Raw genomic sequence first — 17,011 nt, 5'->3', positions numbered from 1 at the left:
AGACAACATTTTTCAGAGGCACCCAGGTATAATGGAAGTCCATTCGCCAAGTGACGTAGGACCAAATTTTCAAAGTTGTAGGTCTTTTAGACACATCTACGCAGACATCGCCCCAGCAAGATTTCTCAAAGGCACTGACGTGAAATAGAAAACAAGACAGTTCAGAATTCCAAGTTAGTTATTCTGGCTATTGGCTGGCAGCACACTGCAGCTACTGCACTCAGAGATTATTGTGATCTACTAATTGCACAAACAGATTCATTACCAAACTGCCTCTGCCCCATATCTAACTGTTAGCTTATTGTCCAACAACCCACTACAGTTCTTGCCCAAATTCTTTAACCAACCCTTAACTTCATGCATTGCGCAAGTACAAGATACACTTCAAGTTTCTGCATACAAGAAACTCAGAACAGGTACTTCATTTTGATTATTTGTAAAATTGCATCACTGAATCCAGCATCACAGTCATTTGTGCGCTTCACCGAAATGGCTGCAATGTCACGCACAACTGCAACGTACACTGACATTTGGCAGCAGAACCCACAAGCCATCTTCACAGGCTGAGAGAATATTCAACTGTAGCACACTGAAAAAAGTCTAGGTTTCTTGAAACCGCACTAAAAAGCTCAGCTGTCCAAACAAGTTTCATACCTGCATGGTTTTACATTACTAGTTCTACAGAAATAATGGAGATAAATAATTACAGTGTCAGAAGCCTTATCTTCCCAATTTTCGTATCAGAAAAGTCTAAAAGGATTTTAATTACCTTGCACTTGTCTGGACAATGATTTTTTTTTTCCCCCCTCAATCACATGGTTATGATCTTTATAAGGATGTTGCTCTTATGGAGAGTCATACTGCAACAATCCATAAAGCAGCTAAGATCGAAGATGTTTTGAGAAGGCCTCTTCCTCCAGATCAAAGGTGGAGTGACCTAAAATGCTTTCACTTTTCATCACTGCCCTTATGCCAGCAATAAATGTGCCAGAGTTCATGCAAGCCCTCCCTAATCCAATTTTAAATGAGCTGGCTTGAAACAAAGAGACAATTAGCCACAAGAACTGCCACTAGAAGAATACATCAGTAATATCTCAAACCACCTCAGCTATTTTAAAATTGGATTTGTCCATGCCTCTACTTCAGTAGAGATGTGCATCATGCTGTCAGAGCACATTTCAGAGAAGGTACATAAGCCATTTTGGTTCAACTGAATCACTTCAACAATATCAGTATAGTTAATGTAGTACAAACTGGTAGAGATAAAAATCAGAAAATATTTCAGGCCAATACGAAGCACTTTGGTAGTTTACATGATTACTGTGAAAAACAGAAGTGGATTTGAAAATTTAGAATTAAAAGCAGTCACAACTCACTATGTTCTTAAAAAAAAAAAATCAAAAAAAAAGTCCAAATGATTTATTCAAGGAAGAAAACAAAACTCTGATTTCTGCTCTCAAGTTCCTCTTTTGGCATCTAGTGACTCAGGACAGAATACCTGTTCCACTAATATCTGCTCATAGCCCTCAAAAAAAGCCCTGATTTTGTCTCCCAGTATTAAAATTCTCAAATTCAAAAGCAATAGCAGCACAGAGTATGTTTCTCTATCTTGTTGTTGTTATTAATTAAGTCCCATTTGCTGCTCCTGAATTGCTATTATTTAGTTGCACTGGATGGGTGTGTTAGAAAGTAATGGAAGACGGATCAACAGCTGTAGTTATTATGAAAATTATGGCAGCACATCAGAGGAATTGCAGCTGCTCAATTAATGCAAATAAGAGATACTTGACAATGACTATAATTACACAGTATGTCAAACAACATAGCTGGAGTAAAAGTGGAGACTACGTATTTTAGAAAGCCAAAAGATGTCCATTTCACTATGTTCACATTCCCTAGACTCCTATTTAGGGATAACGGGATTCACTTTCTGTCACTGGACTCAGAGATACAGGAAGGTCTACTAAGTCTCCCAGGTGCATTCTCCTGTCAGCGCTGCAGCTGACGAACGCTGTACCGCTCTGCATGTTTCCTAGGCATTTATAATACAGCATTTACTCAGAGGCCACAGTCAGAGCTGAGGTTCCAGTTCACCGGGTGCTGTGTAGATATGAAGAAAGATCTGGACGCATCTAGTTTCAAAGCAAAGGAAGATTACTTCCAAGTGACTCAGACAATGCAGATACCATCTCCTCTATCCAAAGCCTGTTCCTGACACCTGGAACAGCACTGTAATACTCTAGTTTACTTTGCTTAGTATTACTTTTGAATATACACACTTTCAGCTTGTTCTGGACAATTCCTTTCCTACTTCGGGTGCTGAGGCCCTCTTAAAGAGCACGTTTCCTTCTCTTAGATAAAAACTTCACTAAAAGTTCCTCATTTTCAGAGAGGCTGCACACAATGCTTATCCTGTTATATCTGTAGGCTGTTTGCACATTAGCAACTATTTAAATAAAGTGACGTTTCATTATTTTAGTTTCTTCCAGTTCCTGTTCTGCATTCAGCCTCTTTAATTAAAGCCCTCTGGTTTTCGCTAGTTGTTTCGTGCTGGCAAATCCCTGCACCTGCATAGAAGAAAAACAGGGACAGAACCTCATTTGCTTTCTTCTGCATCTCAAACTCTTGTTTCAAAAACTGTACAGCACAAAGTCATGTTACAAATAATAAACCCAGGACACAAAATACCAGATTAGTGGAGAGATTTATTTATTTATTTTTACTTATGACAGCCACATAAAGAGACATAAGGGGATATACAATTTTGCAGTCCTACCTCTTACTCAGGGGTGAGAAGTTGGACCCACTTGGTCTATGACACAGTTGCTAAAGCTCCTCACTGCTCTTGCTTCACACAGTGATTCAAACTGTATAACCTGACAGTAAATAACCTTTCCTCTGTACTATCAGGAAACCCAAACTTTTTTCCTGTGAAGTCTGCTGACAAAGCCCAGTTCCCAATGCCTTGGAATTCAGGGACCTGACTCCTGGTAAAAGTGGTACCTCAAGCTTCCCACATTTCATAGGCACAGTCATTAAATCACTGACCCAACTTGACAGCTACTCAAATTGTTGATCTTACCTGAAATCACATGCCGTGGTAAGTTCTGCTCCTCCTCCAACAGCTTTTCCTTGGACTAGTGCAACACTGATCAAAGGCAATCTACGCAAGAGAGTTTTGTAACCAAAATTCATGCTTTTAGTCTTCTAGAAATTACAAAAGGATTCAAGCAAACCATCTCTATAGTAAGAGATCAGAAAAATATACTGTTCCAACTCATTCAAATAACTACATCTTTATGGGTAAGTAGCACAATACCAATTTGACTTATGCTAAAATGAATATTCCATAATTAACATGGAATCCCAACAGCAAGACATATATATGAAATGGAATCAAAATAAAGAAGATTGTGTACCATGTTATGAAAAATACATGCTACAGATTATACGTAAAAAGACTATCTGCAAGAAGGAGTGACAGCACAGCGACACAAGACCCTACGCTAAGCCAGTACATTACAGAAAGCAGTAGAAAGGGACACGAAGAACTGCATGGCTGGGTTATCTAAAAATAATGAGATTCAGCATGATACCTTCAGCAGCTTCTTCAGAGTGCTACCGTCTCAGTCATCAACAAAACTTTTTTTTTGGAGGACAAAACCATCCTTTGAGGATAGCAACAATCTGTTACCTTTGATAGTGTTGTATTTAATCATATTCAAGGTAATTCAAAGGACAGAGGGAAGGAAGAGTATGTAGGGAGAACCTCTTTCCCCATTGCCATTGTGAAACGAATACTAATGAACAGTGACTGACTTAGGATAAGCCAAGTTCCCTAAGAAACTAAGACAATTGGTTAGTCCCAGACTTTGCATGCTGATACAGCTCTTTCATCTTTTACTACAAAGAGACATTTAACTCATTGAGCAGTTTTGAAACCACATTCAGAAATCAGCTTCCCAATCATGACGATGTGCTTGGTTTTACTTCTACTTTCACAGAAGCACCAACAATTTCTTATGGCCCAAGTTCACTTTCCAGCTGCAGCACACTTCATACAATACATGGCACAAGTGAACCCACTGGAAGAGGGTAACCTCATTTTCCCTATGGTCTATGGGGACCCAGAAGACATGGGTCCAAGTCCCCGACATCCAGACTGATCCATTTGAGGCACCTCCTTCAGGATCGCAGTCGACCTCAGTTCCCTCTGAGGGAGACTGATCCCATCTACAACAGGTGTCCCCAGACAGCAGTTCAGTGCTACCCTTGAACCATAGCTTCAACATACTCTAAGTCAAGACACCTGAGGTGAGGGCTTAATCTGCATAGATCCTCCTCTTTGCTTTGCCCCATCAATTTTGATTATACGGAGACCAACTTATAAAAACGGATTATAACTCCAATCCTGAGGATTCCTTACAGTACTACTACTACTACTAAGTCTCCAATCTCCTGGGCAGTTTTACAGAATAATGTTAACTCGTAACACTTTCTCATACAGATTATTTGAAAACAAAGAATATTTATCTTCAAAGAGCTCTGAGCAGAAAAAAAGACAGACTCTACCACACATGGGTTTAATAGAAATGTGATTTCTTAAGGGAAGCTAAATCTAAAGGAAAGGAAAAAATGTTTTTCAGAAATACCAGATGGTAGAACTGAATACATTCCTTTTATGAAGTGGGAAGATTAAATAAATATATTAAATAAATGTTACCGGCGTAGGCTGCATAAGATGGTCCTACTTGTTTTTTAAGAGCTACCGATTCCCACTGAGTTACAGAACTCAGCTTCAGAAACTTTGAAGGCCTAGATTTCCTTAACTCTAGGTATCTCCTGGCCCTCCACATATAAGCCTACAGGGCTTTTTTCTGTTCCAATCTCTGGACAGTCTAATAGTTGCAAAATGTCAACGTCTAATTTAAATCCATAAATACCTACCTGATTAACATGTGCAAATACAAGGTCTGGTATTCAAAAATCACATACTTAAAACTATGTATTTAACTTTAAACATCTTGTTAAAGAGTTAGCCAAAACATATTCCAATCCTTATAATTACTCCATAAAGAAGGGTAAATAAAATATATTACCTCATAAGTCTGGTCAAGGTGTTTTGCATAAACATGCACATATTCATCCCATCCTACAAAGAATAGGAAATTAAAAAATGTTAAGTGACCGTAATGTGAAGCAATTAAATACACAGATGGAGTAGCAGGAGTATTCATTATATTTACTCTAGCTGGGTTTTTTCTCCTTGGTTAATCTTGCCCGAATTCCAGCCCAACCCCACTATGCACAAATAGTTTGCCTAGTATAAATCAGGTTAAAAAAATAAAACTAAAAAAAATCAGAACTCAATCAATTTATATGAATTTCAGTTATAATTAAGCCACTGTTAAAGTAATTGCAATACTGAAATTCTATGATGTGAAATTTTATATCCTTTCCTCTTAATTTCCTCTTCTCACTCCCAGTTAAACACCCATAATGCTGAGTTTTAAGAGTCTGTATAGGACCATAGAGCGCTGCATACTTTTTACTGTTCCAAATCCATAAAGTTTTAGACAGGATACAATTTACCAACTACATTTTTTATTGTTTGGGCCAAAAGCATTTCAACAACAAAAAAAACCCCAACAAACCAAACCAAAACAGAAAGAAGATTCTTCTTATTTCTCTCCTCCTTTATGTTTTACATCAGCTTGCAAACAATAGTGAATAGGGAACAATTGTTCCCTTCTCTTCCGGCACAAGAACTAAGGGGCTCCAAATGAAATCAGTTGCTGCTACGTTCAAAACAAATACTTCTTTCTACAACATGTAGTTAAACTGTGGAACACTTTGCAGCAGGGCATTGCAACCTCTAAAAGACTACATGAATTCAAGAACAACTAGATAAACTCATGACAGAAAATCAACAAAAGGTTATTAAATACAAAGTAACACCTCTAGTTCTAGAAGTCTTAGTCACAAATTGCTGGGGACTAAGAGAATATTTTGAAGCAAAATCATTATCTATCGCAAAATCATTATCTATCTGCCTTCCCTGTTCTTATATTCTTTCTCAGACTCCAGTATTGACCAGGAACTCGACAAATGACTGGGCTAAATAACCAAGTATGACCAAGTTCGTATACATACTGAACTGCATACACTGAACTACATGTGTGCCATTTAATCCAGATTAAAAAAAAAAAAGTTTGGAGACCGTAGAAGTAAAAAAAAGTCGGTAACAATTTCAGCATGTCTTTCAAAAAAAACCGAACAACAAAAAACCCCACCAAAACCCAAAAAAACCCCAAACAAATGGTAGGAAGAAAAAGAACAAACAAACATCTCTTTATTGGCATTTACTAATTTCTAAAACACAGTTTTATAGGGGTTGGCAAGTTAAAGAATCTGCCTTAACTAAAAGCTTCTGATTCATACCTCAGGGAAAGAAAAGATATGCAGTAAGTCTTCAGTACATCTTGGAATAGGACCTTGAAATAATAGTAGGTCAACTTCAGCTGATTTATTGTCCATTTATTCATGCATTCCCAAGACCTACTCTGCCCAACGGCAACCAGAATTATGGTGTTTAGAGACAGATCCCTAGCAGATATAAGCTGCCACAACAATCGCTACACAGGAACCCATGAATTCAGTTTCATTACATTAAAGGCTTGCTTGCAAAGTTCAGCACATGCTGATTTACAAAGAGGCTTTTATTTATCACTGTAGCTACCTCCTACACCCATTAAGACCAGTAGCAATATTTCCATTCCAAACTAAAGAACAATCAAATCCTCTGTGATACCTGTCTTAACAGCCAAGTTCAAAACCCACACAAACATACAAGGTACCAGTTCTCAGACATGGACTTGCACAATTCCCATACTACAACCATCAGGACAAAGCTGCAAATAAGCTCTTCAGAGAAAGTAATTTTTCACTTTATCACAGCAGAGTCCTTGCATTCAAATTGGCCATCTCAATTCATACCAAAATCCAAAATGGTAATTAAAGATTAATGCCAGAACAGACCAGCTTGATAAACACAGTTATGACAGAGCAGACAAAAAGAAAGGTCTTCATATTCTCAGGTGGTAGAGAGATTAGTGTATACTACATGGAAAAAATGCCTGCACAGAAAACACCCTGAAATAAAAAAATCACAATTACTCGAGTCCTGGGGCCAACATACCCTTCAAACCTTCCTCATAAGAAAAATAAGGCTACTAGTCAGAATATTTTATCTGAATAAGAGACGTGTTCACTGGAGTCCAGTGGAATAATCACATTTTCAGCTCTAATGCTGTCCATGGAGTAAGAAGAAAACTAACAAGCAGAAAGTGAGGTAAAATACAGTATGCACTACATATGGAAGAAAAGGATTAACAGTTTGCGGTAGGGCTAGGGAAGGCAGGGAAGAAGTCACCTTCATAAAGTAGAAAACCGTACCACTGGCTCTTTTTGCTGCAAGAGCTTAGAATCCACTTTCACTACAGAAAGAAGAATATTTCCATAGACCATTTCCAACTGCTCGGAAGTCCTCCCTCTGCAGCTTACTGCTTGGGAACCTCTGTCCTAGGGCTTCTAGACAGGGACCAAGGAAAGTGAAATTCTCCTTCGTGCCTCTTTTCTCAGCTGCCCTTTCAAGAGTCCTCTCCTGCTTTTCAGCTAGCCAGCTTTTCAAGTCTCACTCCTGAATGAGGTTATTGCTCTTGGGAACCAGGCTTACAAGGACAGAAAGAAAAATCTTTTTTTTAAATTCCACCATTAATTTGCCTTCTGTGATTTGGTCACACAATGCTACCACTCGCCAAAGAAGAACAGGCGGGGACCTGGGTTAGGTTATGTTAGGAACAACTGAACATGGGAGAAGGAGGACGAAGAGGAAGAGGAGGACGAAGAGCTACTAGGGCGCACGAAAATCCTTCAGCATTCTTGGCCATTATTCTGCCTTTCCTGTACCACAGGGAAAGGCAAACTGTATCATAGATTATCAAAAATACAATCTTCCCTCAACCACCTGGCTGAATAAAATAAGTGTTTTCTGTAATTACTAAAAGCTATGGGCTAAAGCAGCCTTGCAAAAAAATAAAGAAAAAACATACCAGTTCAGGCATGAAGCTATTCACTTTTTTTTTTTTTGCCTTAGGGATGCCTGAGGACAGAAAACCTAACCTAATGCTTTTTTAACCTGAAACCAGACAAAACTCTCTCATCTGCAGTGAGTTAGAGAGCAGAGTTCTGCAAGACTAAAGAACAGCAAATACTATTCCTTATTCTATTGAAGTTTTATTTAATAAAGACTATTAAATCCCACCAAACAGATGGTTTATGAGTTGGCTATAAAGAAACTCAATTCAGGATAAATCATTTGAACTCTCCCAAGGAAACAGAAAGCAACCATGTTTAACTATTCTTGGAGCATTTCTGGTCACTCTTAGACTTATATTTCAGTACTAGCATGAGATATAGATTCTTTGCAGAGAATTTTCAACAAAGTTATAATTAATACCTATGCATTGCATTCTGCCCGGTGTATCTGTTATGGACCCTAATCCTTACAAGTGCCCTCTCTGCCACTGTAGTGGCTCCAAGTAATTTGTATAAACATATAGACAGAATACTAAATGTCAAAGAGAGTATGGAAGCAGAATCACTGAGAATTACTGAATGCAGAACTCTGAAGGAAAGTCTAGACTGCAGATAAGAAAAGAACTGGCCCATGCTTGGTTTCATCTCCTTTGCTGTTGCTATAATGCTAAAATAAGCTGAAAATTTCAGATTAAAAAAAATCAATTAAAAAAACCCAAAATCACAGATACATCTATATTTTTTAAATGACCAGTGCTTATAAAGCATCCAAATGAAAACTCCCCAAAAAACGTTTATATCTATAAAGCATGGTGTCTCCATATTAAGAAAAGCATAACTCTCATGGTGTTCCACAAAGGAAACAAAGCCTCCCATACCTTTTGAAAACTGAACCATCCTATTTATTTTATCAGGACAGAAATATTTAAGACATTGTGGGGTTTTATGATATTTAGTTTCATCAACAGAAACAAATCATCATTAAAGACAAATACCAGATTTATCAGTGTTTGAGTTGGTGTTCTTACTGGAATATTCAGTTAAATGTTTAATTTGTGTGGTTAAATCCTGGTATTTGAAGTGGCCACAAAAAAGCACCAGGATGCCAGTTACCACAATTCCAAACCAGGACGTAAGAGCAGCACAGGAAGGCCCCCTTCCCCTGTAATTGACAAAGTCCTATTTCACACATTGCCAAGAACCACATATTAACCCATAAAAAGAATTGCAGCACATGTGAAAGTTGTCAAGACAGAGTGGCATGGTGAAAAACTGCCATCAAACCCTCACCTCTTCAACCCTACAGTTACACACACGACTCACCTGACTGGACTACAAGATCAATGCCAAAGCTCTACAGCACAAGAATTGCATCTGTTCTTCCGTTTTATGCAGGTCCAAGCACAGTTTTGACAAAGTTGAAACCTTTCTGTAATAGCACTCATGCTGCTTAAATTTGGCTTTGACTTTATAATACATGAGAAATGATTACTTGTATCTGCTTTTAAAGGTCAAACTACTGAAGCACAGGTTATTTGACGTGTAAATTCACCATATACTGCCCTGAGAAACTGAAATTACATTTTTAAAAGAAAAGGCTAAAAAATGTAATGTAGGAATTCAGAGTTATTAATCAATTACAATAACAGTTAAGCCATGGCTTAAAGGGTCTGCCAGCATTTTTTGAACCATTAAAAGCTCTATTCTGTGACTTACATGTAAAATTGCAGCAGAGGCATAGTGCAACACCTCTGTCTGAAAGGGATCTCAGAATATCAGAAAGCTGATTTTTCTTCAAAACTTAATTTGTATCACTACTTGCCTGGGAGTTGGATATTGCTTTGACAGCATTCAAATCAGATCCTGAGCAAAAGGTGTTTCCTGCACCATGGATGATAAGGCCTTTGCCATCCTTCCAGTTTTCCAGTTCGGTTACCCTCTCCTGGAGTTCTAGCATCATAGTGCCTGTCACAAGAAGGGACAAGCAAAATTTTTAACAGGAATTTATTATCACCACTATGTTTTACATTACATTTTTCACCACCAAAACCAAGTTATCATTAATAAGTAACTGATGGGCTTAAAAGCACAAGGGAAAGCATTACCTTAAATCCCACACGCAAGCACCGACATAAGTTTTTTCCTCAAAGATGCATTTCCTGAAATTCTGAAGGATATTCTGCAATTCTTGTTACACTCACCAAAAAAAAAAAAAAAAATAAAATGCAAGGAGGCAAGCATAAACTCTACCTGATTTATTCTTGTTTGCATACACTCAGGACACAGGAACTTACATGTATCTATCCAAAATGACTAGATGGACAGATCTGATTTTACTGTCATTTCACCCTGCCCAAAGAGCTGGCAGAGTATAGAAAAGAATCATGTGCAAGCAGGATTCAAGGTACAACCAGTCAATGTTAATAAAGATTCCTAAAAAAGAGGCTGAAGAGCAAACTATGTTGGAGGCCAAAGACGTTTAGAAGTGTTTATCCAAAAGAAAATAAAGATATATTTGAAAATAGGAGCAAAGTGCCTTTTATCTTTTAAAAGGACCAGAAAAAAAAAAAAGATCATTCTAAAACATCTTTGATTCCTCCCCTGGTACCTTTCTAGAAAGGTTCTCTTTACAAAGCATAACCTAGGCTCCAAATGTATGGATTGTACAGTAGTAGCTTTCTATTGCTAGCTTAAACATAGTATTTTCATATGTTCACATAAATACCCTTCCTGATGTGGAACTCTACAAACTCCTGTTTCTAGAGCTCGTCCTAGACTGCAGCATCCTCCACACCAACTGAGCTTACCCAACATTAACTTAAATCTTCCACTCTGAATGCCTATGACGCTCGTTCAGCTATATTCTTAAGAGAAAATGTTTACAGAAACTAATTTCAGAAAGCAGCCTACATACAGGCTAATGATACTCTCAGCTTTATCCTCATTTAACAAGAATTTAGATGGATGGAGAGGCCTACCTTTGTCAGATAGAAATGTGCTTTAGATTAATACCCTCAAGGACTCTTTCCTTTTCTGCCAAGAGCGTTGGTTTTTTGACCCTATGCCAGCATGCACAGAACTCATCCTGTTCTGAAATTGCCTGTTAACAGCCATCCTCACATGGGAGATTTTTTTTTCCCTTCCTGCTTGTTTTCCTTGCAGTTCCTTACGAAGTAAGCTTCCCAGCACCAGGTCAAGAGTGAATTCTCAGCCAAGCGCTTCCACCTTAGGCTTGGTCTCAGCCACTGAAATAGCACATTTTGACAGTGTTCCTGAGGAGGGCAATAATTAAGTGGACATTACATATTATACACCAGAATGACAGTGGGTTGGGTTTTTTCCCCACTGTCAGGTCCAGACTACGACCCTCTGACAAATCCCAGCACTTTTACCAGTTCCTTTCCCTTCTGTATTTATAATTTGGCCATGCTTTTTGTGTGTTGCACATTACATTTGCTTTCATTGAACTTCACCTTGTTGATCTTGAGCCCTTTGTAGCAGTTGATCAAGAACACTTTGAATTCCACTCCTCTGATCCAAATTATAATCTTCTTGCAAGCTCTCCCCATTTGGGGTCATCTGACAATTTCAGCAGTTCACCTTCTATTCCCTCATCCCAGCCATGAATGAAAATACTGAGCAGAACTAGGCCTAGATGAAATTTTTGTGGGTCTTCACTTGAAATGCTTTCCCAGCCTGACAATACACTCAACAACTTTTCTGCAAATGCTGCTGTTTGAATAGGTGTGCATCAACCCTGTGGATTTCACTTTTTGCATATTTGCCAGGTTTTCTTACAAGAAAGGTATTTCAGCTGGCATCCAAGCTTGGCCAGAGTCAAGATACAGCACAACCACTGTTTGTGGTGCTTTTAATAGTTAAAACAGTGAGGTGCTGAAGAGTCTTTCCACAGAGTATTATGAGCCAAAAATCTAGTTAACTGAAAAATGGGAGTTTACAAAAAGGAACTGTATGAGCCAGTTACGTGCAACAGCAGAAGACAAGAGACACTGGCCAGAGCCAGTCCCATCCTCCTGGGAGAGGATCCCTTCCATAACTGACAACACTGAACTATTATTTTATGAACAGATATAGTCCATGATGTTTGAAATAATGATGAGGATACAATACTAAAGCAAATCCTCATTCTACCAGTCTTGGTCCTTCAGTATTTGATACCAGTAAGTTCATGCTCATCACAGAACTATATCTACTTGGAATAACAATTTGTTTGCATCTTAATTATAATCTGAGAATAAATGCTTTAAAGTCAATTCTAGAAAATAAAATTATCACCATTATTATCTAATTCCTGCAGGCTGGCTTCCTTCTCTTTTAAATTAAGTTCAACTTTGGTTCAGCAAGAGGTTGGGCTGCTGAAATTGGTTCCACCAGGCTTAAACTGACATTATTAGCATTTGTTTCCAAAGATACCATTTCGAACAGGTGGCTATCAGATTCCAATTAAGAAGAGAAAAAAGGCATAACAACCTCCACATTGCTCATTAGCAATTTGCCAACAATTTTGTTCTGCTTTTGGTTCCATGAGTTGCTCAAGCTTAGAATAAACATAATTCCTTTGAGATAAAAAGCTGCTGTGTAAAGTAAATGCCTGGCAAATAGGATTTCTCTCAACAGTTTAATGATGTTTTGCAGCTTTCTAAAGGAAGCGTACATTTATATATAAATTCACATCTGCCACTATCCAGAAGCTCTGAGACACAGAATCAACAGAATTTATTTGAGGGGGGGTCTTATCTACAGGCTCTGGCTGATCAAGTCAACCAGGTCCTGCTGGGGCAATTTAGGGGTGGCACATCCCATCCCTTTTCATACTTCTCCTGAAGGGTATTACTTGATAGACAAAAAAAGGAAAAGGATCAAGTGCTTGCTAGTTCCTCAGCAACTACAGTTTACAGACAGTAATGTTAAAATAAAATGAAGAGCAGTATAAATTAATATGCCATACCATCCACTGCAGTGGCCAAGGGGCCAGCATGATTTTTCTTCTACTCTCCTTCCTGTAACAACAAAAGTCTCTGGCAGAGGTGCACAGTAGAAAGAAGCAGTAATCTCTTGAACTGCCATAGCAAGATTTTCCAGAGCAAATTTTTGTGACTATTACCTAGCAAAATGGAGTACTGCTCTCTACAGGGCTCTACGTACTACCATAAAACAGAACTGCCTGATCCCATGGCTCATTTGCTATATGCTAATCAGGGTCTGCAACAAAGACAGAACTATTAATTTCCTCACGAGTTTTTGTAGCTCCTCTTTGCTACTAGAACATCTAATTCACATACACTAATAATTTATTTTCACAGCAGTCCTATAAGGAGAGAAGAGATTATTTTACAGACCACTAACTGAGCCAGAGAGAAAATATCTGCTAATTTTGGGTGCTCAACTTGAGATGTGTGATATGATTTCAGTACATTAACATTATATAGCACTTTGTATAGTCAAAGCACAGCTACCAGTGGCCTAAATAGCAGCTTCAATTGCTCAGCACTTCAATAAATCCGTTCTGAGCCCCTTCTGCCAAGCACCTAGAAAACAGACAACACAGCTGTAAGAGTCTACGAAAATTTAGTTTAAGCAATTTGACTTGTATTACATCTGATCTCCATGGCAGACTGGGCTTCATCTGTCCTCTCTCCTTTTGCTATTACATCTCATTTCTCATGCCCCTTTCAACTTCCACAACAAATAAGCTAAGAGCACACAGTCTACAACCTGTACCTTGCACAGCTCTATTTTGAGTCAAAAATAAAACAATCTGTAGAAAAAGAGGAAACAACAACAACATTATGATTGTATAATAACTGTATGCTGACAGGGAGGCATTCAGAAGGACAATCTCCATGCTAACATCTTTTAGCTACAACTTCTCAAGCTAGGTAATGATTTTATACATGAGCTTTTACAGGGAAACAAAGGAGAAACTGCAGAGACATCCAGGTGCATTACCACTAATTCTGTTGTTCTGTTAGGTTCTCTTCCTTTCGGCTAACAATCATTAGTGGAAGGAGTAGATCGACATTCTCCATATAAACAGCTCTACGCTTTGCTAGTGGGTTGCAAACATATTTGCTGACAGCAAAGGAACAGTGAGAATCGGGCAGGAAAACAGAACAGCAAAAAAGAAATTAACAAGATGACACAAATGTATCCATTTCAAAACATTAAGAGATAAAGACATTCTTATAGTGAAGGCTTAGGCACAGCTCCAGCTCAGGCAGATGCAGACCCTGAACCTGTGCCACTTAGGTCCGAAGAGAACGGCATAAATTGGAATATTCTAGACAGTTAAGGAGAGGCAGTAAATATACCCATCTTGGAGATCAAAAGCCTCTCATAATACAAGATTAATCAAACAGGGCACTTGGTTTTGACAGCTAAGTACTGTCCAGTGTAAAAACTTATTAAGAAGATTCCTGATCTGCAACAGCTGCGAATACACAGCTCATTTGATCTTTCATTAACCAGTCACTGGTATTTAAGATATAAGGCAAACGAAGAAGAAATGGAAGCCAGTTTGGGTGACAAAAAGACCAAATTATAGAATCTTAAGTTACAGGGAAGGCTTTAGGTAAAGAACAAAGACGTAAACTCACCCTTTCTACACCACGTACAAAACAAAGGAGGCATCTTCCCACCCCCATAAAAATACCCTATGCATTTCCAAAGCAGTAGAGATAAAATAAAAGGAGATACAAGAACAAGCACAATAGCAGAATTGAGCTGACTGAAAAAAAAAGCGGGGGGAGGCATGTTCTGCCAGACAGTCCCTGTGTCGTTGAGAATTTCTTATATTCTCATGACATCTGTGGCAAAGCTACTATGCAGAGCAGCGGGCATTTGATGCACATCTGAATAAAACTTACACACTTTTAACTAAGGAATGGTAAGGCACAGGTTTTCATTTTGTTTAGGCAAAATGCTAAAAGGGGTAACTGAAGGAGGAAAAAAACAAACAAGCAATGCCATCAACTAATTAATACCTGTAAAGGCATTCATTAGCTTCGGGTTGTTCAAAGTAAGTATTCCAATGCCACTGTCTTCTTTGGAGAGGTTGATGGATCCACCAGCAAACTGCTGAAGTTTCTTCTTTATCAATTCTTCCTCATAACCATGAGCATCAATATACAGTGATGCCCTTCTCTGTTGTAGTATCCTTTCCTTTGTAGTCTGAAGCAAGTTCTTCCACAGAGAAGCTGCCATTTCTGGAAAGAAAGAGGGGGGGGGAGTAAATTTCCTTTGAGATCCACCTCAGTCCTCTGACAGAGGGAAGCAGGACGGCAGAAACTAATATAAAGGTGATGCAATCACAGAAGTCTACAGAAATCACTGCAGACAGTATTTGCAAAATTCGTCGTTTTAATCTACTCCCACAAAGTTAAAAGAAGGAGTTTTATGAAGTGATTTTAGTAGGTAAGCCAGAAATTAGCATCTTTTAAAATACTTTCTCCTAAAAATTACCCAAAAGTATTTGGGTGCAGAATACCATAGAGGGTCAAGAACTGTACTAAGATACTTACATACTCCATTAGACCAACTTACTTTGTACTAATCTTCTAAACCCTCCCCCCTCCACCAAAAAAACCCACCAAAAAAAGCCCACACCTGTGTTGGAGGAGAAATCCTATCAAAACCCCTACTTTTCAGGAGCTGGATGTTTTCAGGATCTCCTGTTTTTCTGTAAACAACTATTACACCACAAGACCTTTCTCAGAGAAATATTTGAGGAACACAAAAATTAAGAACCAAAGACCATTCCTATATTGAGGTCTATTCCCTGTCACCTAATTCCATTAACACATTTATCACACTCCATCTTAACCCTAGTTAGACCTCCTAGCCCCTGGTAGCTGTACGCTTTTCCCAGTCATTCCAGCTCCACTTTGAATTGATCTCACCTGGACACAGAGCACCAGAACCTGTGCAGTACCCCAAAGGAGGAAAAGTGTACAATAGTATTATATAGAGAGCATCGCTCTTGCCTTTTATACAGCTACGTGATATTGTTAGTCTAGTTCTATGTACCAGCACACCCATGGCTTATTCCTCCGCTACTTCCACTCTGCAATGTATGCGTGTATACCAGGAAATAATTATCAAACATTATTACAAAAGAAGTAATTATCAAACATTATTCTTGAGCTGCAGCTCTACTTTATTTTATTTACTTTGGAAAAGGGTCTACTGGAGAAAGGGGCTGACAAGTGGCGATGGGTGATAGTAGTAGGCAACCCTCTTCCGAGAGGTACGGAGGCACTCATTTGCCGACTGGACACGCTCTCTGGAGAGGTGTGAATAGTTCAGGGCTTTGGATGGAAGGAGTTTTTATTTCACATGACATCAGCTAACAGTACCATATGATTTCTGTGGGCACCAGTGACACAGCCAGGAGCAGTCTGAGGACTACCAAGAAGGACTACAGAGCCCTGGGAGCGGCGGTAGGGGACTCGGGAGCACAGGTAGTTTTTTCATCAATCCTGCCGGTCAAAGGGAAGGGGTTTGAAAGGGCCAGTCGAATCTGGCGCGTCAACAGACGGTTACGGGACCGGCGCCACAGCCAGGGGTTTGGCTGCTTAGACTATGGGACCTGCTTTGAGAAACCTGGTCTACTCGGAGCTGACGGGGTCCATCTGTCAGAGAAGGGGAAGAGCATCTTCAGTCATAGGCTTGCCAAACCCTGGACTTCAGGCGAGCAGACTTTGGCCTCTTCAGGGATCTGCTTGGTAGAGTGCCATGGGACAAAGTCCTGGAGAGAAGAGGGGCCCAAGAAGGCTGCGTAATATGCAAGGATCACCTCCTTCAAGCTCAGGAGCGATGCGTCCCAACAAAGAGGAAGTCAGGCAAAAACGCCAGGAGGCCTGCATGGATGAACAAGGAGCTCCTGGACAAACTC

General features: G+C 39.1%; 1 protein-coding gene across 1 annotated transcript in view; it reads right to left on the bottom strand.

Moving 5' to 3' along the window:
• ECHDC1 (enoyl CoA hydratase domain containing 1) overlaps window positions 1-17,011 on the bottom strand; it is a 38,809-nt gene that overhangs the window by 16,255 nt on the left and 5,543 nt on the right. The window contains exons 2-5 of the mRNA XM_009325633.1: window positions 15,102-15,323; window positions 9,920-10,062; window positions 5,100-5,152; window positions 3,083-3,163 (exon numbers count right to left, since the gene is read on the bottom strand). Of these exons, the coding sequence (XP_009323908.1) occupies window positions 3,083-3,163; window positions 5,100-5,152; window positions 9,920-10,062; window positions 15,102-15,323 (499 nt within the window). The remainder of the gene's footprint in view (window positions 1-3,082; window positions 3,164-5,099; window positions 5,153-9,919; window positions 10,063-15,101; window positions 15,324-17,011) is intronic.

Source organism: Pygoscelis adeliae, unplaced genomic scaffold (assembly GCF_000699105.1).
Source record: "Pygoscelis adeliae isolate BGI_AS28 unplaced genomic scaffold, ASM69910v1 Scaffold54, whole genome shotgun sequence".
Classification (NCBI taxonomy): Eukaryota; Metazoa; Chordata; class Aves; order Sphenisciformes; family Spheniscidae; genus Pygoscelis; species Pygoscelis adeliae.
Note: the sequence above shows the minus strand (reverse complement) of the source record. Positions and strands in the feature narration are given on the sequence as shown.